Below are 23,823 nucleotides of genomic sequence, written 5' to 3'. Positions count from 1 at the left end.
CACTTCCTTTGGAAAGTGTACAGCACTCTCCGATACTTCTCAAACACTTTTTGAAATATAATTTGCTTGCTTCTGGTTCATATTTTTTAATGCGAGGTTGTTAGCGAGGAATCTGAAACCAGTAACATTGGTTACTTGCAAACAAACAGCAACAAATACTTTTTTTTTTACCCAATCAACATTTCTGCACATAGAGCGGTTGTCGCAGCAACAATACCACTATTTAGGTTTCTCCAGAAAGTGTTTCGTGATTGTTAGAATCCTCAGAAATTGTAATTGAATCTGCCTATTCTCGGTAGAAGTCTAGAACTGCACGCCATTGCCTCTACATTCCAGCTTTGTTATCAACCTGGAAAATACCTTAACTTGTGATAATTTACAAGACGCCATAGTTTTCTTTCATCCTCGTAGGAAAGACGTGTGGTCGGTTTCTTGCGAGTCAACAACATTCTAATTTAATTGTGATGCCTGGACAGTTTAATGAACAAAGAAATGTTACCTGCGATGAAAATGGTGTGGAGCGTGACTTAGAAGGAAGTTAGCAATTAACTACTATTGAACTCAGCAAGTGATATTAAATTGCCGCAACCCAATATGGCAAAACAGGTCTGTAGGGGCTATTCCCTCCTTTTCTGAAGGTTTAAAACATTTAAATAAATACAGTGTGGAAACTTGAAAATTCGTATGTGTAACCTAAGGAAGGATAATGTGTTTATATTTATTGGTTGACGACCGTAATTGGATTACAGAGCTTTTATCAGGGAGTGGGATTCATGCACACGAAATACTCCTTTAAAAGGGGAGGATTTAAAATGAAGTACATATTGCATTTCTGATGTATACATCTGTTTTAGTATGTGATTTCTCTCATTGTCTTTTAGCCTTGGGGTTGAGGGAGAGTTGCACAATTCCAATTATATCGACAATCATTTTATACTCTATCCCGGCAATCTATGGAGCATAAAAGCAGAGTAGAGGAGAAAGCGAGTCGGATGAGCGAAGCAGTACACGCTGCTGAAAAGGCTGGTAACTGCAGTCGCTCTTCCCCTCCAAGCAATCCCGTCTCCTCTCACACATTCATTAGTCGAGTCCTCTGAAGTCGCTCGCTTAAGATATTCCCGGGACAGACTATAATAATGCACACTATGTTCCAAATAAATTAATGTAAATCAGCTCAGCTATAAACACATTATTATTATTATTATTATTATTATTATTATTATTATTATTATTATTATTATGACCTATTTTGAAGTCTTCACCACAGCATTGTACAAACATGGTTATTCCTAACCAAATAATAATACATACATTAACCTGTCAAGCTATGCTGTCAGCGCTCTCACGATATTTGTTCATTTACAGCTTAGGGGCAGTTCATTCGGCTTTATTACAAAAGTTTTAAAGAACGCGACAGTCGAGCCTATACTGTTCCTGGCTTCCTTCGGGCTGTGCAACTTCTACCTCATCGAGAGCGACATGTACCTGAGCAGGGCATGCCTTGTGAATCTTCACTTCAACGACTCCATATGCCAGCATCTACCCGATTATCATGAGCAAGAGATGGAGGTGCAGTCGGTGGTGACACCAATCGTCACAGCCAAGCAGTACATGCAGGCGATGATCGCCATCTTCTTCTCGCTCTTCTTCGGACCGTGGAGCGATATTCACGGGCGTAAGTTGCCGCTGTTGTTCCCCATTGCTGCAGGGATCGTCTCTTTTTCGATATACATCATGTTCACCTTCTGGGAGGTGCCCATCGAGTACCTCCTGATAGCTAGTTTGCCGGCATCGGTCGGAGGAGGGATGCCTATATCTTTGGCGGCAGCACACAGCTACATCAGCGACATTTCGTCCACAACTAACCGAACGTTTCGTCTATCTGTTCTCGAGTTCGCCTGGATACTTGCTAGAGTTCTGGGGTTGTTCAGTAGCGGTTATCTCCTAAAAGCGACCGGTCATTCAGGAGTGTTCACAGTCTCTGCTCTGGCGTACTCCATGGCTCTCGTGTATGGGGTGTGTGTGGTGAAAGACACGAAGAGTAGCAGCGACGGTGTCCTTTCGCCGTCCACGTGCTGCAAGAGCTTCTTCAACAGTGGGCTCGTAGTCTCAACGTTCCGGACAACTTTTCGACAGAGGGAACGCTACGTGCGAGGACAAATCGTCACTGTTCTGATGGCGGTTACGTTGTGCGACTTGGGTGAAGGAGGTGAGTGCATAATCAATGAATGACTTTTTTTTGTGGGGGCGAATGCCTTTTAAACTGTAGATTGCGCACTGTTATGTTTATTAAAGAGAGATTGTTATAGCTTCAGACATTGCAGAGAGAGTGAACGCTTAAATATAGATCAAGATGGACACTCGCCATATAATCATACGTTAATCGACGATCCGGGTCGTGCGTGGACAGTCAAAAAATGCGACGATTACTAGAGCAGCCAATTCGGCAACGACGTCAAAGCTGTATCTGTTTTAAAACAGAGTGAAGAACTATTAATATTAATATTGTGTGTGTGCAAATATGAGCCCTCGGAGGCAAATAAACTAAACTAAATGGTTTTGTAATAAGTGTCCCTAATGATAAAGACCGGAATATTACAATATATCAGAAACCACAAAAATCTTGACTGTCACATTTAGGTGACTTGAATGCACTTGAATAACATCTTTCCTTGAATTGCCAAGAACGGAAAAAGGCGTACTAATAATTTTAGTTGTACACGTAAAGTTTCTGCATGTGTCTTGTCTAATAGTTACAATAGAGTGGATCTTGAAAACCTAATGTTCGTGTGTGTGCTATATATAAAATAAATATTAAAATTATAAATTAATTTAGTCTTTATTTTATGTAGATGAGATCTTTAAAAACAGCATAGGAAAAAAAATCGCATAATTTACAGCTATATAGAATTAGTAATCGAATCATTTTATTTGTTATATACCTAATTAAGGGTTTATAGTTACACAGCGATATGCTTCCGAAGCTTGAATCTCAGTTTAAAACTATTACCACAGCTTAACTGGGTTGGTTATACGCGAAACTGTCTACCATGGTCGCAAGGTTGGAATGTTAAATTGTTTAGTCAAGTTCTTCTTTGGTCTTTAATTGTTTTTTTCTTTCTTTCTTTTCTAAACCGAAGGTTACAATGCTGTTCTCTTGTTCTATACAAGGAATGTTCTCCACTGGGACACGTTCGACAACACCATCTACAGCACGGTGCAAAACTTCGTAGCAGCATCAGGCAAGTAGGTTCCAGTCAATGACTTTCATATTTAGTAGAATGCATTGGTTGGTGCTACATGCCACTAATTGCGTCATTTCAGAAGTTATATCTGCAGTAATCAATGACGGATTTACTACCTATCTCGGTGGTGAGGTGTATAGCCCTTGTTATTATTTAGATGTTTCGGGGTGGGAGATAGATTAATTTTGGACTTCAGGAGACGATCATTTAATTTTATACGCTTCAAGAAGTTGATCACTTATTTCAGGCATCAAAGACGAGGAGTGGTCATTTAATTTTAGACGTCTCGGGGAATGCTCACTAATTAATCTCCTTTCATTAACTGGCTTTTTCCAGCCAGTGCTCGTCCAGAGAATTTTCTTTTGGCGGGTTCGCGGGTAGAGGAAATCTTTTCAGATTGGCTCTGCTTCTGTAGCCACATCTCTCTCTCTCTCTCTCTCTCTCTCTCTCTCTCTCTCTCTCTCTCTCTCTCTCTCTCTCTCTCTCTCTCTCTCATTTTCTCTCTCTTCATTTTTATTTCAATCTTATTTTTACTATTTCTTTTTTCTTTTTATCTCTCTTATACATTTATCTCTGCCTCATTATCACTATTTCTTTCCCTTCGCTACACGCATCTCTAACACTCTCTCTCTCTCTCTCTCTCTCTCTCTCTCTCTCTCTCTCTCTCTCTCTCTCTCTCTCTCTCTCTCTCTTTACATTCTCTTTTTTTCTATTTCTAGTTTTCTTCCCTTCCTATTCCTCTCTTTTCCTGTCTCTCACTTCCTTCGCTTTCTTTGTATTTCTCCCTTTACCCTTCTGTCTTTGTATCCCTCACTTCATACTTTTTTGTTTCAATTCCTATCGCCCATTTTCTCTGTAGCTGTGCCCCCTCCCCCCCCCTCTCTCTCTCTCTCTACTAAAAAAATCTTAATGTTTGAAAAAAGTCTCATATATTTATGGCAGAAGGATGGGCTATGCTATGACAATTGAAACTTCACCTCCCACCCCACCCATCACCCCTTCTTTGGTGACGCCAATGCGTCTAAAACTAATACAAGTTTATTTCGTTCCAGGCTCCACAATAGCTGCGTACATCTTTCACAGTGTTTTGAGAGTCCATGACAGCCTGTTGTGTGTGGTGGCCGTTCTGTTCATGATGGCCCACTACCTCTGGGTATCCTTCGTCACGGAAACATGGATGATGTATGCAAGTAAGTAGATTAGCAGGGGCGAATGAGGGCTTTTCGATTTAGATTACTGAACACAAAAAGCTTCCTGTAGTTCTAAAACGAGAATAACAAGCAGGATTACTTCATCACGTGATGTGTGTTTAGACACTGAGACAGTGTAGACTAGTGATAGTGAACAATGTATACATATGTAAACAACATGGCGACAAGCGTGGGTTTAACAACGAATGAATTAGAATTAACCTGTGTTTTAATTGTAGAAGTGTGAGATGTACCTTGTATACTCTTATTCACAATTTCAAACAATTGTCTACTATTCTTTGTCCACTGTAATAGCGAAGGGAAATGTAAACAAATACAGGTGGCTTGTGCCCTCGTATCTCGCGCAACGTTAATGTTATGGCAACTCTGTGACTCTTGTGTGAAAGCGCCGTCCGTGGTGAGACGAGGCAGCAGGTTTGGAGATTGTGAGAAGAATCTGAAGCCATACAGGGTTAATTTCATGAGGTAAGAAGACAATTTTTTAGGTAATAATTTTTTGGACGTTGCTGTATTGACAGTGTGCAATAATATTTCCAAGAGAGAAAGTAACTGAATTATATTTGGTGTAAAGATCAAGAGTCAAGGAAACATATCTGCAGATTGGAACTGCCCCTTGGTGCTCAGAGTTGCCAACCCAATGATTCAATTTTCTGCTTGTAGCTGTGGGGTGATATGTCACAGAAATTAAGTACAATATGCCCATGGGCATTATAATGATAAGAAAGGACCACAATGTGACTGGATCCAGTGTATTCGTTGTAGTATGTGGATGCATGAAATATGTATCAAATTCACGTCCATGTGTCCAAAGTGCAATGCAATTTCTCACAAATGTAAACAGTAAAAGAGGCTATGGTAAATTCAAAATAAATGTTGTTAGAAACGCTATGCTTGTCTGTACAAATGATGTTCTGTTCACGAAACAAACGTTAATAATCTTCCAGTTAATGCTGTGTATTATTTTCCTCTAAATATGTCATGTCAAGTATTACAACAATTGTTTCTTGTATTGAGCATTTTACCCCTAATGGGTGGGCATTGCCCAAATTGACGTTCATCTGTTTATTTTTCTATGGTTCTTTTGCTATAAGACTTACAGTAATAAAACTTATTGGTAACAATAACAAAACATGCAGCTTTTATTTGACATCCTTTTCATTGCGACACTCCTTCATTTCCCGAAGCTATAAACCGCCAAAAAAAGTTGGGGGGAATTCCCCCGAGTGACTCTATATGAAAGATTCTCGTGATTGAAAAATGTAAGACTTTCGGTTAACGATTACTACGTGTTTTCTTGTCTACCTTTCCTTTTTCCCAGCTGTCGATGCCTTGAAGAATAACGCGGGAAGTTGTGTTGCAAATGGGATTGTTTTAATTTGGATATGACCCGCCATGATTTTACAATATCACTTTTCTTTCGAAATAGTGCTGTAAATGAATTTTTAGTGTAGTTTACATGGTCTCCGTAAAACTTGATAAAACGTGATAAAATTTAGTACGTTAAAAGAATTGACTTCATGATTAATATACATGTATACCCAAATTAATTTTAAGGTAACTCTTGTTCATTTTTTAGATGTCACCTTTGCTGTTCTCTACTACGTACCTTGGGTGAATGGTCGAGCTCTTCTTTCGAAGCTCGTTACTCCGAAGGAAGTAGGTAAGCGCATTAATGTGTTCCCTTTTTTTATGCATTAAAGTACAGGGTGCCTACAAAGTCATACCCCTTTATAACACATTCACGTAACGTAACTAAAAGCATAAAAGACATCCGATCAACCAGACCTACGGTATTGGATTTAACTGGTATTATTGGCATGCATCGCATCATGTTCTTTGCATATTTTTATGTAGAAATGAAATAATAAGTCAATAAATACTATTTCATTGCAGAAGAACACTGGAATAAATTAAATAATGAAAATGGTAACATAGATCCAGTATGGAGTTTTCTTTTTCACAAATGGAGTAAGCCACCATCTTTAAAATTTAATGTAACAGAAAACATCAAGAGACTTTGTGAAAACAATGATGAATTTGAATTACCTGATGATATTTGGGATTCATAATTTTAAAAAAATCTGAAATAAAAATAAAACAGACTGCTTTTTTCACAGTTAAGTTGCTATATTACAACAATGTAACATTGACAACATCCATTATATAACAGATTCTTTTCGTTTAAAAATTACTAACCATTGTTATAACTGTATCTTTAGTCAAAATGAAAATAATGTCTGATGAAAGGAGCTTGTGTTCTCCTGAAACGTCACAAAGAAAACTGTTTTCTTATGCTTGTAATAACTACAGGAAAATAATTCTATAATGCAAGCAATGCGTACATACAAGAAAAACTAATAAATACTATGGTGCTAAAACTTATCTTGTGACTGTAGAGGTAACATTGGGTTTGAATCAAAGAGCCAGTAGGGCCTCCCCGATGGCGCAGTAGCAGCGTCGTCACCTTGTAGCTAATCAAGGCGTCCCGGGTTCGATACCACATAGTGGTTCGGATTCCACTTTAAACTGTAGGTCCAGTCCCGATTAGCCTTACTGTGCAATAAGTGGACTTAAACCCCAAATAAATCAATCAATCAAAGGGCCAGTAGGTATTCATGTTCATTGATTGGTTGCACCAATACCATTACTTTCGGAAGCCACACACAAGTGATTTATCCACACACCCCCCATCCCTAATTCCCCTCCCCAGATTTCCTCAACAACACCTGCAATTTTTTACAAAGGTCTAATTTATGCTCACTTTGGCTCCAAATGTATCCTTATATTCCTCTAATTACGAACTTACACCCCCGATTGAAAATTCTCAATAAATCCCTACCGCGCACTACAAATACAAGAATTCGGAAATGGGGTATGGTTCTTTTGAGTTGAATGTCTGTCTAATGTCCATACTCTATGCATGTAATCTCACATCAAAACAACACATTGAAAATCACAACATGGAACATTAAATCAACTTGACGCTACACGATACCATGTTCATGTTGTACACTGGGATCCACTAGTATTGCTCGGCAAATTGTCCATGACTATTTTCATTAATCTTTCTCTTACATCCTATGTGTTTTTAAGCCATGGATTTTATGTATGCTTGTGCAGAAGTTGTCAACAGATTGTTTTGAGTTTTCTTTTAATTCTTGAAGCTCTTATTGGGTCAAATAAAGTGCACGAACATGGTGATGGACAATTTGCAGCGTAATACTCATGGATCCCACTGTACGTATTACATACATGAAACGAGTCCTAGATGACGTGACGCGAGAGATAGTTCGTGTAGATTTCTGAATTAATTATTATTATATTACAGAAAAATTGCAAATAATTAGGTTTAAAGTAAGACTGGTACCTGTTCTTTCCAATTGCATTAGGTTTTCAAAATCAGGTAGCTACTGTTGGGGGAAGGAAAAACTTGTTTTCTCGTTCGTTGAAAAAATCATGCAGACGGTCTTGGGTACCCTACATATGTAAAAATCTCCCCATTTTTCATCATGCCACCGAACAGAAAATAAACGAGAAACACGGTTTTTTAAATTTTTTTAAATATTTCTTTTTCTAAAAGTGTGTAACGTTACAATAATTCTACTTCATTTATAATAAATGCTAGTAAACGCTAGTGATTTTTATTTGTCTAGGCTTACAATCACACTATCATAGCATGCCTACATTCTATACCGGTTTACAATACAAACTGATGCTCTGTATTTTTTTCTGCACTTGTATTAAGGAGTGACATGCAAGAACAGTCCTAATCACACAAAATGCATCTCTATTTCACTTCCAGCGTGTTCGCTCACATTTCAGGCGCCATAATCTACACGCTAGGCTTGTTGCAGAACGCAAACAACTTGATATTTCCTATGTACCTGCTGGGGTACAGGGCGGCCCTGGACGTACTTCCTTCAGCGCCCTTGTTCGTATCCATCGGATTGCTTGGGTCTGCTGCGGTACTCTTCAGGTGAGTATTTTTTTTTCAATTTCACGATGAAGTTATGTTAGTAATTATTTTATGTTACTTTCATAGCATTCGAGTTTAATAGTGACGATAAGGATGAATATTGGATTAATGGAAGAGGTGAAGGAACAAACTCCTGCCTCAGCCAGGATTCGAACCTAGAGTCTTTGGTTTAGTAGACTCTAACCACACCGCTACAGATGTTGGCAATGTGACGATGAAAGGGATTGGATATAATTTATCAATGCAAGGGTAGAAGTAGTTTGGTTTAGTGTTAGTTTGTTTGATTTTGGTTAATTAACACTGAAAGCTGAATCGCATGAAAAGAACCATTTTCTTTGTTATACAAGGTAGGTGGATAGGTTGGGTGAGGATTGACCAATATGTATTTTTTCCGTACCAAATTAATAGAAAGAATTAAAAATAATAATTCTGTTAAATTTATATTTTCAAATAAAAATTGAATTAATAACACTCTTTAATATAATAAAATATTAACAGTATCGAAATAATAATAATAATAGACGTTGTTATAAAATATTTAACGTCTCAATTATAAATTTCAGTTCGTTTTATCACCGTTTGATTCATTTTACCTACATATCTCTATTAACACAATGTTCTACGGATTTGTATACCATTGAAATGCATTGATATGGACACGATTTTCTAAATACTTATGATCCTGTATACAAGCATAAATACCATTGTAATAATACGTGATGTTTACGTTTCAGTGTCGTTTACTATCTGGAAAAAATCTCCCCTTTGAGAAGCAACACAAACGATGATGGCGATGATGATGGAAATGTTGATGTTGATGTTGATGTTGATGTTGATTTTGATGTTGATGTTGATGTTGATGAACTCTCCCACTCCAAGTCAGACCTAATCAAAGAAACTGAAATGGAACTCAACAGGTCACTTCGAAGAGTTTCCTTCACTCATTGATAAGTGCCAATAGGTAAATAAAACATGAAGTCATGATCTTCTTGTATGATTTTTTAAATATATGTATGTAAGTAATAATATGGTCACAGTATTTTATATGACGGCAGGGTTACAGCATTAGCAGTAGCCTAATTGTAAATTTGGCAGGTGTCGCCTCTAAGGTATTAATTACGATACATGGTCAATAGCAACTAAAGCCATCTAAGTTAAATTGATGCATAATTAGTAAAAATAGCATATATTTTAGTTGATTGCAAAATTGTATTCTGTACACTTATTTCTGAACTATGAGCAATGCAGGTTTCTGTTGTGGTGAAACAGAAAATAATTTTAGCATCTAATGTTGTGTTTAAATTAAAATTTAAGCTTTGAAAATGCATTAATTTCAAAATAATTTCTGTGACAAGTTTCAACCGAAAATTTTCAACAAGCCCAATAACAAAAGTACCAAATTTTCGTTTCAAATACAAACTGATTAGTGATTCTGGACAATATTGTTTTTCGAAAGAACTAATTTGATTATGATTACACTGGCCATTGTCGATATTTTTATTTGCATGTCTTATTATCGAAAACGGTTAGTAAATTGATAATGTATCTAATTTTTTAAAAATATTTACTTATGAGAATTTTTCTATCATTTCCTCCACAAACTCTTAATACTCTTTACTATATACTTAATATTTTTTTGAAAAATATAAAAATGAAAATAAGTTATGCTATAAAAATTTATATTCATGTTCCATTTTCACTTGGTTTCGTTGGTACGACATATAATAATGCAATTTAAAGCTTCTTTTGGATTTACGGAAGTAAAAAAAATTCATTATCTACACTAACGCACGCTTATTTCAACATACTGATAGAATATCGTCACCGTGCTTGCAGTTGTTGTTTGGTCTGGACATCTACATAAGGACCTTGGTCTTTTGAAGTTTCCTCATGTTCTTTAGGATAGTTCTTGTCCAGATGATAAACGACCCTGTAATATGATAAATGGAAATTTAATTGGAAATATATCGGAACGTCAAACTATGATTAATATAAATACTTGTTGGAAATTATTTCAGTGGTACTGGATGTACAAGAACGTTTCTTAAGTAGAATATGGTTCGAAATATACGCATCTACGCATATTCGAGATTTATTTTTTTAACAAGAATATTTCTAAGATTTCTTAAACCTCAGTCGTAAATTATGATCGTTTTTGTTGGTCGCCAGCAAATTAGAATGCCAAGGTGTATACACGCGGATGCGAGCGTTCGACATTTTTCTGTGTGTTCCTGAATATTCTTCCAACTTACGTGAGGGGAACTAAACATTTTACAAATTGTCTCTTCGCTAAAGACTTTCCAATGATAAATCAACTAGGTTAACGCACATTTTCAAAATTAATTGCATGATGATGATGATGATGATGTTATTATTATTATTATTATTATTATTATTATTATTATTATTATTATTATTATTATTATTATTATTATTATTATACTGTTTCTTCTGAAAGTCAAGGGCATCCACATGATGCCATTTCTTTATGTTCGTTGATTTTATTTATTCGAAATACAGCCTTTTGCAGTTTTTTACCATTTGTGTTCATTGAATGCTCCGGGAGAACCCTTTACTTTATATACAAAATGATTGTTCAGCCTGACTAGAAAAAAAAATAAGTTAACTTATCCGAAAATTATAGTAAATTATTCCCATCAGATTATGGTTTAAAAACCTACAATTATATGGTATGGAAATAACTAAAATCCAAAATAAGATAAAAGCAGAAAATATATATAAGTAGATGAATAATGTACACAGGGTGTCGCAAAACTCTCTCAACAACGCTTGGGTGCTGGTAGATATCATAAAAACAAGTAACTTTTCCCTATAAACTTTACCTCGAAAGCGCTTAGTTTCTGCGCTATAAGCGCTTAAAACCTATCATGTATGTATGCAACCCAACACAGCAAACGCTTTCTCGGCCATATCTATCAGGGGCGCGTGGCAGGGTTGTCACTATCGTTCCTCGTTAAGAGAGACGACTTCAAAGCAACAACTTGGGAGTCTTGCCTGAGCAAAATCCAAAACATTAATGATACTTACGAGGTTGTAAGAAGCAGTGACAGTATTTATAAACTGACCAAGACAAATAATGGGCAGACTGAAATTCAAGATTACTCATTCCAAAATATCTCCATAATTGATTGATTGATTGATTTGGTTTATTTTAATTCACTTTTCTGCCACCTTTGGCTAATCGCGAAGATGAGGATGATATGATGAAATAACAAATTACACCAATGTCTTGGCCAGGATTCAAACCCGAGATACTGTGAGAGAGCTGTGCTAACCACATCACCACGGAGTGTTTCTTCGTGTATCATGCGATATCAACAATTGCAAGGGACACGTGAGATAGGAGAAATCCACGAAGGAGCAAATGTAAACATGATGTGCTTTCTGCCTGGTTTCGAACATTTGACATTCGAACAAAAGCTGCTGGCTGCTAGTGCATTACAATATGACTCTACCATCGTTTTGATTTTGATTTTGATTTGATTTAGTTTATTTTACTTCGCGTTTTGTGCCTCTTGGCTAATTTGCGAAGATGGGGATGAGTGATGAAATGATGAAATTGATGAATGGACATTCACAAACAACCAAGCCCGACCGGGATTCGAACCCGGGACCCTTGGCGTCGCAACGCGATGTGCTAACCACTCGGCCACAGGGTTGGGCGACTCTACCATCGTGGTTGCAATCACACTCGCAGCAAAACATGCCTTTACAGCAGAAATGAGCTTTCCTTGTCAGTATATTCGTACTTGATTTTTCTAACTCTACTATTATTCCAAGATTCAAAATAATTCGTTAAGAGCAGAAAACTAACAGACGTTTTAAATTCAGTTTTCTTACAGTGTTCTTTTCACGTTAAGTTCAATGCACCAATAGGTGTAGTGGTGCAGTACCTGCTCCCTTTTCAGAAAAATCGGAACTACGAAGACGAATGATGACATATTTCTCAAGGCCGGAGCTCTTATCAGGATCCTTCGATAGAGATCATGTGTCGATCACTAAACGTACTCTATCACCAAGGCGACTAAATAGACTTTTGTTGTTCGCAAAATTGTTTTTTGTTTTTGTGCAATACGAGTGACCTTTGCAAAGCAGCGCTTGATATAAGTATGCATTTCTTGACTTTGGCTTTTAATAAGCACTAATTTTAATGTGTGAATTTATTAATTTCTAAACGACGTGTTTCATTAAATTAAAAGCAGACCCACGTGGCGGAGTGGTTAGAACATCGCACTACGATGCCAGTGGTCTTGGGTTTGAATCCCGGCTTGGACATGGATGTTTGTGAGTGTCCATTCATCAATTTCATCATATCATCACCCATCCCCATATTCGCAAATTAGCCAAAAGTGAAACAAAAAGAGAAATAAGATAAATCAAATCAATCAATCAAACATTAAATTAAAAGAACCTTGCAATTACTTCCTTATGAGACGAACATGATTAGCAATAACACTGGCACAGATAGGAATAATTTTCAAATAAATTGTAATAACATTACAGTCTGCGTGTTCGAAACGAGGCAGCAAACACATCATGTTTACATTTGTTCGTTCGTGGATTTCTCCTATCTCACATGTCCCTTGCAATTGTTGATATCGCATGATACACGAAGAAACACTCCGTGGTGATGTGGTTAGCACAGCTCTCTCACAGTATCTCGGGTTTGAATCCTGGCCTAGACATTCGTGTCATTTGTTATTTCATCATATTATCCTCATCTTCGCGATTAGCCAAAGGTGGCAGAAAAGTGAATTAAAATAAACCAAATCAATCAATCAATCAATTATGGAGATATTTTGGAATGAGTAATCTTGAATTTCAGTCTGCCCATTATTTGTCTTGGTCAGTTTATAAATACTGTCACTGCTTCTTACAACCTCGTAAGTATCATTAATGTTTTGGATTTTGCTCAGGCAAGACTCCCAAGTTGTTGCTTTGAAGTCGTCTCTCTTAACGAGGAACGATAGTGGCAACCCTGCCACGCGCCCCTGGTAGATATGTCCGAGCAAGCGTTTGCTGTGTTGGGTTGCATACGTACATGATAGGTTTTAAGCGCTTATAGCGCAGAAACTAAGCGCTTTCGAGGTAAAGTTTATAGGGAAAAGTTACTTGTTTTTATGATATCTACCAGCACCCAAGCGTTGTTGAAAGAGTTTTGCGACACCCTGTATAATGGTTAAATATCACAAGAAATGTAAATATTTCCAGAAAACAAACAGTAAATATTTTAAAAATAAGGCCAGGACAGACATAACACATTTTCATACATTTAACTCTTTAAAAAATGTTTGCAGAGTGTTTTTGTCGAGAAACATTACAAAATAAGCTGTATTTTCTTTCAATGTGAGAAATATGCAAAAGAAAGAGAATCATTGTTACAAGTATCAATCAAATTATCGGTTACTCTTCTAACACCAATTTTCAGTCTCCTGACAGATCCTAAGCTTCTCAATTATATTCATAGTGACCTAATTCATAAGGAAACCAAATTTAAATTATATGAAAAATATACGTAAAATAAGATGAAATAAAAATATAATTATCACAGCAAAATGGTGTAAGAGTTGAAGTAAGAATCAACTGAAGACAACAAGAAGACACTTATCCGTAAATACCATATTTAAACTTTTATACCTTTTAAAAAAATCAATGTTGTTGTCTTAACTTGAAGTGTGCATATGTTTCTGTTATTAATCGCATTAAAGAAGTACCACATTTGTTTGTTTTTAAGTCCATTGTTATGCACAGATATGTTATTCGGGACTGGGCCTACAGACAGTTTAAGCCGGTATGTGCTTCCACATGCAACAAGTCCGGATCCTTTAATTACATGGCATTATTTTCTTATATTTGAATAAGGAAATTCCTGAGCTGTTGTCTTTCCAGTTATTCTCTTCTTTCTTGTATCTGTTTTACTCAATTCTCTACTTTCTCATTGAGGACAAACAGAAATGTCAATTTCTTACTTGGAAGTCAACCCCCTGGCGTCGTAACGCGCTGTGCTAACCACTCCGCCGTGGTGCCGGTGGTGGTCGACATTCCCTACGTCATCGGAGAAGTCCAAGTATGAAGTAACAACTCTATCGCAAAATAAGAGAATGTCATTATCTACACACAATCTTTAATATTCTTTTGTTTGTACTTACATGAAACCCAATCCGGCTAGGGAACAAAGGCCTATCGTCACATAATAAACACAGCCAGGTGCATTGGTAAGCGTTTCGCGATACAGAGAAGAGTATAACATTGGTTCTGCAATGTTGGCAACTCCTTGAACGAATGCCCCCATGAACAGAATTTTTCCTTTAAAATACAAATAGAACTTGTAAGTATAATTTAGTATCAAACATGCAATACTATTATACTTAGGTATATCACACAATACTCAAAACATCTTTATTCACTGTTAGGAAGTGTAGAAAGAGAGAACTACTACAATTTACTTATGAAACTCAATAAATAATAGTAATTAAGCAATAGGTGTTTTTTTGTGAATTCACATACACTTTCTTGGAAAAGTCAATAACTATGTACACAAAAATGAATGTATAAAGTAGTCAGGTCCATATTGTACATGTGTATTACTCTACTATTCACAATGCCAGTTATGCATGGCTTCACAATTATCAGAGTGGAGTTGAAATGTCTTAGATACACTCACCAACATGACATGAAGAAACTTGAGTCGAGAGGATTGACCTGCAACAAGCCCAAGGAACGTGCAACACCAGGCTAAAAGCGCTGGCTGGAAAGAAAAAGAATTAATTACTTTCATTGTGTATTTATGACTCGATTTCAACATTGAAATATCCATCAATGCATATATGTTTTCCAAATGAAAAGTACCGAAAAGACACACACACAAAGTGTCATTATATCATCTCTGGTTCCAAATTAATATACTACAATGGGAGGAGTGATGGGGTAGAGGAGGCGATTGTCTCCTCCAAGATGTCTAAATTTAACAACCACACCCGAATTTGGAGGGGGTTTCAACCACAGGCCTCCCTCTGCAAAACGGACCTCCACCGATGAAAATTTTCTTCGTACAGGGCCACAAAAAAATGATATATTTGTAACGTGATAAAAATACAAAAAATATAAGTAGCCATCTGACATAACTTGGTCTAAAAATTCCAATTGAAATTGTATGTACGATACTGTTAACCCCTGGCCTGCTAACGACATACACTGTATCTTCGGTATCTTCAAAACTTACCAGAGGCATACTTCATACTGTAAGTTTTAACTTGAAGAGGAGTCAATCTGTATCATTCAACAGAAAAAGTATTAGTTAGCAATTCGCATTTATCAGAATCAATGTCAATGGTAATAATACAATAATAGGCAATGTTCTATTATTAAAATATCACACTTTTCATGGGAAAATGTTTATAACAGAATCATTTGTTAATGTAATTTAAACTCTTGCACATGTTGAGAAAAGTATACTGGCAAAATATTTGGTTTATATTGGTTTTGGTTAATTTATATTGAGTGCAAGATTTATATTTGTTCAATAAGTAATTGTTTCCTCATAACCAAAATAAAACAATTAAATCAAGAGACAGGGAAATATCTTGAATTAGATGGTAATCTACGCTAACAAGTACGATTTCTGTTTACAATCCTCTTTCATAAATAAAAAAAATAGCTTCGAAAGGATAGGTAAATTTCCCGTATCCGAAAACACCTGAAACTCGCTATTTATGTCACTTTCCATATTCCTACTTACGTATTCTGCATTGAGAAACATTGCTGAAGGTGGCATTTCGCTTTTTTAACGGAAATAATCTATATTTTCGACGTATGAAGTAAGTTTTGTTCGTTTCTTTTTCCCTTCTGTAACACGCTAAATGGCGGTCACAGTTTCACTACCGTAGTCGGCATGCAGTGTTTCCACCCCACTCCACCCAAAAATACCTACGTAGCCTCACAAACCATTGACGCATAGCCCCACGAACCATTCACACATAGCTCCACGAACCATTTCCGTTAAGGTTAGGTTAGGTTGGGTCACGTTTAGGTTACAATAGTTAAAAATTGGTTTAGAAAAATGCGTAGCCCCACACACCATTCTCCCATAGCCCTACGAACCATTGACACATAGCCCCACAAACAACTTGCGGAAACGTACCTTCTTCAGTTACAAAACACGTGTTTGGAAACACTGACCGGGATTGACCGGGATTACGTCATCACTAGAGCCCGGAAGTTCAGGAATTTATTTTCGTTAAAATAGGCAGGCAAAAAGGCATTTATAATGTGGAAAATAGGCACTAAAAATGAAAAAAAGGCAAAATAAACCGAAAAAAGACACATTTGGAAGTCACTTACTTTTATCTATAATTTCTGGCAAAATGTTAAAATCTACATTGGGAAGATCATTTCAATTTTCTCCGTCTTGATTGCACATAACTACAATGTGTTTTTTTTAAGTTCTCAACATTCATTGATAGTCGTCTGTCAGAGAGAATGTTTTTCATAATAGAAAATGATCTTTCTACTTCGACAGAAGTTATTGGAGCATACATAAAACAAGCTAATGTAGCTGGACTCATTTTGGTAACAGCATTTTCACCTTTTAGAATATCACAAATTGTTTTCAATTGTTTCAAGTCCTCATTTGCACTCACTACCCGTTTGCACTTTTCCGCAACAGCTGACCCCTTTTCTCCTGGCACTTCCATCATATGCTGCATAGATTCCTCGAAGATTTTCATGGATGCTATAATTGTAATTGTCTCTGGGAATGCACCATAATGTGCAAAAATAAACTTGAATAGCACAGGAGTTTTTTCACTTCACGAATTGAAGCCGCTTCATTTTCTGGAAGAGCATCTATCACCTCACTGATTTTTTCAAGGTTGTTAGCATAATATATAGCTGCTGATATCCAGGTTCCCCATGTGGTCAAGACTGGTTGCGGAGGTAAACTAAGCTCAGATGCAACTTCCTTAAATTTTCGGGTTCGAGAGGGAGATTTCAGAAATGTCTTATTTGTGTTCGAAATCAACCTGTCCACTTCAGCAGTCAATCATGCACAAGGAAATGTTAACCGAGAGGCAATATCCTAATTGAGCATGAAATACATTTTTCTCACACTTTTCTCCCTCAGCAATGTTGAAACATGTATGAGTTCAATATTACTTAAATAAGACGAAAATTACTCACATACTAAACGGAAGAAAAATAAATGCCAACAACGTTTTTTCGGAGAAAAATAATTGATATACACATTTTTTTAAAAAAAAAATGGTCAAATTTCATTGAAAAAGGCAAAAAAAAGGCATTATAATTAAAAATAGGCAGTGGGGTCCCAAATAGGCAAAATAGGCAAAATGAAAAGGCTTCTAAAACATTCGAAACAACATAAGAAACGTATATCCGGAAAAAAATTATCAGTATATGCAGTAGATAAAAAGAGGCATTTTGCCAAACTTCCGGGCTCTAGTCATCACACACAGGCAACATCCGGCTGGAAGGAAATGGATGCAACAGCTTTCGTGTATCGGTCACACTTTTATATCGAAAAATACATGATTTACCGGCAAAATTCAATGAACGATGCGAGATAAAACTTTCACAAGTCTAAAGAAACTGCATTCGGTAAGTAATTCCTCCTGTAAATTTTAAGAAATCCGTTTTCCGGATACGGGAAATTTACCGAAAGGATATAATCAAAATTTGTGTTGTTTTCAGAAACACAATTTACCTACACATATTATATTTCTTTCGTTTCTTAACAAAAGCTATTTACAAAATGGTTTGAAATGCTAAAAGAAACAGTAGCTTAGTACCTAAGTAAATCATCCAAGATGACCATGCCACTACAACAATGCAGGTGTAAACAATGAAACCAACAATGGCAATTAGTGATAGAATGGCATCGTGTAGCTTTCCCTTCGTTATATACGTTATCCACATGGATCCTGGAATAAGAAAATTGTCATTAGTGACTGGGAGTAACAAAAAAAACTGTATTTTTAATATATTTATGTGCAATCCAGAGCAAATTCTGTAACACAATATTATCATGGGTGTACATAAGGGAGATTTTAACAAGTCTAAACACCTTACATTCATTTAGTAAATATGTGAACTAAATAGTATATTAAATCATGCATCTCACCTAATGTAGTTATTACCGAATGATATGTAAAATAATTCGTGTACTCTCTTGTGTTCCAATGAAGCTGCTTTCTTATATATAGGAAGTTGATGTCCTTTATACCTGTAAAAAGAACAAGTAATATAAAGAATATTAACTGTAATTAATAGGAAATTTGTGAGAGTAACCACTGGCGTACGCAGGGGCGTCTGATGAGGCTTCAGCCCCTCCCGAAATGTTGCGAAAATAAAAAAAATCAAATGAAACCAGTAGAGAACTGAGGAAAAATCAAAGTGGTAAATGCAAATTCCCCCTTAAAACGACACCCGATTACCATTTTTGTCTTTCAATAACTTTTAAAACAAAAGTTATAAATGGTAATCACGAAATATTTTATTCTGTATGCCAGGGGTTCCCAAACCTTTTGTTCCACGGCGCCCTTAGTGTTTCAAGATTTTTCCGCGACGCCCAAGTCAGAATGTAGGCCTATCTAACACTTGCAACCCTCAGTTAGTGTGGTTAGGTTGCTTGCCTTAAGTTAAAAACTAAACATGTTTCAAATTCAGAAATATTTTATATGTAAAAAGTACTAAATAAGCACATATTTGGAAAAATCATATCTAAAACTACGTATAGACTAGCAAGTATTGTGTCATTTCAGTAAAAATATTGGAACATTTCGCGGCGCCCCTGTAAGTCAGTTACAGCGCCCCGTGGCGCAGCGGCGCACACTTTGGGGACCACTGCTGTATGCTCTCCTCCAGAACGCAGCTATGTAATAGGCCTATCCAACTTTACAATTTCAGCCCTTCCGAAAAAAATCCTGCGTACGCCAGTGAGAGCAAACACAAGTTGGAATTGTCATAACCTCCATAAGAACATCAGGTACGTTTGCCTCAATTATTCTTTCATTGTTGAATATTTTAAATGCCCAAAATACTGTAAATTTAAGTAAATGTATTACATGTATAGGCTATCACAAAAGGAAAACTGATCAGAATACCCGAGTCCAGTTTCTATTCCTACTGTACGTACGATGATTTTCAGAACGAAATCACACAAACCAAATGTAGTACATAATACAGTGGAACCTTGATAACTCGAACTTGAGGGGAACAAGAAAAAATTCGAGGTATCAAGGACTTCGACTTACCAAGGTTCGAGTTATTCATGGCCAAAATCGCCGACTTCGAGTTATAGAGGTCTAAACACATTAACAATGATGGTTACATACACGGCAGGGTGGGGGAGTTCAAGTTCCGACATGATTGTTGATCACCTGACATTGTACGTACGCACCCTACACTTCGACTTATTGAGGTCCGTGCGACTAAACCTTCGAGTATAGAGGTGATTAGAATTTAACTTCGACTCATAGAGGTTTTTCATACTATACCTTCGAGTTATTGAGCTCGAACGGCATCCCATAAACTGTACAAAAATTCGTCTTATCAAGGTTTTATTCGAGTTGTTGAGGTAAAATTAGTATTGAATGTTATGGACAAGTCAAGGGGATTACAAAAAAATTCGACTTATCAAGGAATTCGAGATGTTGAGGTTCGAGTTACCAAGGTTCCACTGTAACATAAAATAACGTAATGATTTGGTTACTTAAATTAACAGAATTTAAAATATGAACAAAGAACACTTTTTTTACGCCATGAACATCTGATATTTTCATGAAAACTAGGATAGGTATTGGTCGAGTAGATGTCATCGGAATAGGTAAGTTGCAAGAAATTCCTTACACTCAACATCAGTTGCATATTTAATACACACTTTCGCCAAGTACATTTCTAAATACTGTACACATGTGTACAATAATTGTAGCAAAATAATATTGTTTTACTTTATATGCAAGTTAAAATAACTAACTGGACTTACCATTTACTGCAAGGTGGTAGGTGAATACGACAGTAAGTGTAATAAATATAGAAGCACTTTTCTTCGTTTGGCTAAACATAGTTCTAAACGTGTTCTTCAAGTCCATAATTTGATCACAAAGGGAACTATGCACAGGTTGCTCTCCATCGTCGCGTTTTGATTTAACGTCCTTCACGAACAACACTCCATACACCAAAGCAAAGAAATAGGAACCTGTACTCATAGCAAACACTCCCAGATGGCCCACGCACACTTCAAGGTACCCGCTTAGGAATACGCCCAATATGGGTCCGCCGGCCCATACTACCTCCACAACAACCAGCCTGAGAGTTCTTGATTGCTCCGAGGTGATGTCCGTAACGTAACTGCTTGCAATCGTCAGCAGCGCTATGCTTCCACCTCCAAGGGCCATCGGTACGATCGCGACTAATGTTATCTGAACCGGAACGCCATCCCAAAATGTCAGAAGCAAGTACACGAGTGCAGTCATCATATTCGCAGCTAGAGGGACAAGCAGGGGTAACTTTCTTCCGCAATAGTCGCACCAAAATCCTAAGAACATAAACAGAACTATCGACGTCACAGCCACGATGTATTTCCGAGCCGCGATGTATGGAAGCACCAGCCTCTGAACCTGCACCTCTGCATCCTGGTGCTGTGAAAGATCCTCGCAGACGCTTGAGTTGTAGTTGAAGTTAGCATAGCAGGCACTTGTTAGGTAGAAGTCATCTTGAACGATCGATAATAGTCCTCTCCCAAAAGAGAAAAGAAATACAACAGGTTCTACTGTGATGCCTCTGAAGAATATTTCAACTTTCTCCAAACATTTCCAGTTGCTTGACTCTCCTTTGCTGAGCATGACCTGGGAGTCTAATATAAAAGAGAGATTAATTAACCAATATGCACAAGTTCTGAATGGGTTGTACTCGAAAGTATAGATCTGGTTGAAATAGCAAAGATTTGTTTTAAACTCCCTTCATGAACAGAGAGGCAAATCGGAACTGGACCTACGATTTAAAGTGAAATCTAAACCACTAACCCACCACCAGGAATCTAACACGGGAACCCTTGATTTCAATCCGTACTACAAAAATCTCCAAGATATATCAATTGGATAGCCACAATTTTCAGTGCAGATCCGTGGATACTATATATCCACGGATAATATATCCGTGGATATATTATATCTGTTAATTGCCCATTAGATATCCGTTTTCGATTGGCTGCCTAAAAGGGATATCTGCTAAGTACTGTATGTTGACTGTTAAGTTAAAAGTAGTAAATTACGAAGTATGCCTCGTTATTGGCTTGATTTCATATCAAAATGATAATATATCTAATTAAGCCTTGTTTAAAACACTAAGTTGCTGACTAAGGCAGTTTATTAAGATTTAAAAACACAAAATGTGTGCAAAAATGTAATAAATATAAAAAACAAAAACAAACTAAAAACGTAAGTTTTTGTACATTCAAAGAAGCATCTGTAAATCGACATCAAACACATCCTTGATACTTCCGAATGTACAGTGGTATAAGCAATTTTATTTTAAACATTTTCAAATAAAAATTGTAACAAATGATGAAAAGGAGGAAGTACTTTAAAAGAAGCTACGGCCAGAAGATGAGAAAAAATAAAAATTGCCAATGGAAGGGCTTGTATAATAGAAAATGAAACTCATTATGGAAGCTAAATTTTAAAATATTATGCAATGCCATACATATGGATCGTCATTTCAGATATCGGTTCAGATTGACGCAGTAAGTGTATGTGCGTGCATGTAAATTTGGATATTTTGAAGGAAATTGCAACTTCCGCTCTCGTTCTCGACCTTGGCTCAAGTACAGCGCCTGTAGCTCAAGTCTAGATGGAAGTCACCTTGTTTTAATCTTCACGTGCTACCAATAAATAGGGAAGAAAGTACACACACACGGGCGTCGGAAAGGAGGGACGGTAGAAAGCGTACAGCTATTAACAACAAAAAAGAAAGAAAAAACATGTACTGTGGATATGTACAATATTACAAGGAAATCATGCGCCACTGTTGGCATGTTTCAGTTCGTAAAAGAACATGCGAAGAAATTGACGAAAACAAAGAACTCTGTGCGTAATAGTTGCTGACCCATGGCTCGACAGCCCTCGAAACGGCCTGGGCCTATCTCCCGGCTGCCAGTCTCCCTCCCACAATCCTACCTAGAGGTGTGGAGTTCTTCAACCGGTAATGGGGTGACGTGGGGTTAGCACGTCGAACCCGCAGCACACACGTAATTACAATTTGTATATTATCCTTATTGTGACATCGAACAGTTTTCATGACCCTGTTCAACCACAGAAGAAATACCTAGCTCGAGTGACGAATACAAACGTGAAATGAGAAGTACATAGACACACACAGACGTGCTATTTCACTTGTGTGCATCTGTTATTTATTATCGCTCAATTTTTTTAATGTTTCTGATGGCTGTTACGGCCTCAGCTTTTAACCTGGGTAAAGAGATTTTAGTCTTCAGACACGCATAATAGATCATCCTTGGACGCATGTTGATTTTAGATATGGTATGTGACGGGGAAAACACTCAAAGTGAGATTGGTAAATGAAAGGCAGTAATATTCATTCATACGTAATATTAAGCCATTGTTTAGCATTATTATTATTATGAAAATATGAATATTGTAATACATTTTATTCTATAATTGCAATCAAAGATCCTTAATGCCCGAAACGACAAAATATATTTAAAGAGGGCCCGTGGTACTGTGGGATGCACAAGTATTGATGGGTAAATTGCCCATGACAATTTTCATTAAATTTTATCTTGTATCCTGCGTGTTTTCAATGATTAGATTGTTGACTATGATGGTGCAGAGGTTATCAGCCGCTAGTTTGGCGTTTTATTTTAATTCTTGATGCTCTCATTGCGTAAAACACACACCCCAACACATACACAAAATATTTTTAACACCCCCTAATTTTTTTCGCAAAGGTCCAATTTATGTTACTGTTGGCTTGCACCCCCTAAATATGGTCTTATACCACCCATAAGATGAAAAATTCTGGACAAAACCTTGGCGTAAAACTAATATATTAAACATGGTGGTGGATAATTTGCTTGGTAAATCTTATTCATCCCATTCTACGAAAAGTTAACATATTAATAATATCCTTCATATATAGTTCAATGCAACCAAAAATGTTTACCTGGTTTGGTGAGTCTGCAGTCCTTTTTGTCCCAAAAATGGATATGGGCCTTTGTTTAACCCAGAACGCACATCACCGTCTCACTTTGAATTAGATCTTCGTACTGTAAAGTTCCTGATTAAGAGAGTCAGCATTCCTTACTCATAGCTGCAAGAAAAGTAAATACACAAGCGTG

General features: G+C 36.8%; 2 protein-coding genes across 4 annotated transcripts; one reads left to right on the top strand and one right to left on the bottom strand.

The window, feature by feature from the left end:
- The first annotated feature begins 258 nt into the window (after positions 1-258).
- On the top strand, positions 259-9,731 carry LOC145987311 (putative peptidoglycan muropeptide transporter SLC46). Of its 2 annotated transcripts, XM_083121829.1 has the most exons (7): positions 259-606; positions 1,366-2,209; positions 3,141-3,242; positions 4,298-4,435; positions 6,033-6,116; positions 8,279-8,432; positions 9,167-9,731. In XM_083121829.1, the coding sequence occupies exons 1-7, from the start codon at positions 595-597 to the stop codon at positions 9,378-9,380; spliced, it is 1,548 nt and encodes a 515-aa protein (XP_082977955.1). In that variant the 5' UTR covers positions 259-594; the 3' UTR covers positions 9,381-9,731. The 2 variants fall into 2 exon arrangements, with proteins under 2 accessions (XP_082977955.1, XP_082977956.1); XM_083121830.1 differs by lacking the exon at positions 9,167-9,731 and having other exon boundaries at positions 8,259-8,420.
- LOC145987312 (putative peptidoglycan muropeptide transporter SLC46) lies at positions 9,287-21,335 on the bottom strand. 2 transcript variants are annotated; one of them, XM_083121832.1, is made up of 7 exons: positions 20,452-21,335; positions 18,589-18,690; positions 18,257-18,388; positions 15,118-15,201; positions 14,603-14,759; positions 10,241-10,362; positions 9,287-9,330 (listed from the first exon to the last, which is right to left on the bottom strand). In XM_083121832.1, exons 1-6 carry the CDS (start codon positions 21,308-21,310, stop codon positions 10,254-10,256), a joined length of 1,443 nt encoding a protein of 480 aa, XP_082977958.1. In that variant the 5' UTR covers positions 21,311-21,335; the 3' UTR covers positions 9,287-9,330; positions 10,241-10,253. The 2 variants fall into 2 exon arrangements, with proteins under 2 accessions (XP_082977958.1, XP_082977957.1); XM_083121831.1 differs by lacking the exon at positions 9,287-9,330 and having other exon boundaries at positions 9,950-10,362.
- Between the last annotated feature and the right edge of the window lie 2,488 nt (positions 21,336-23,823).

Source organism: Lepisma saccharinum, chromosome 4 (assembly GCF_977018435.1).
Source record: "Lepisma saccharinum chromosome 4, izLepSacc3.1, whole genome shotgun sequence".
In the NCBI taxonomy this organism is placed as follows: Eukaryota; Metazoa; Arthropoda; class Insecta; order Zygentoma; family Lepismatidae; genus Lepisma; species Lepisma saccharinum.
The sequence above is the reverse complement of the archived record's forward strand: the minus strand, read 5'-3'. Positions and strand labels throughout refer to the sequence as shown.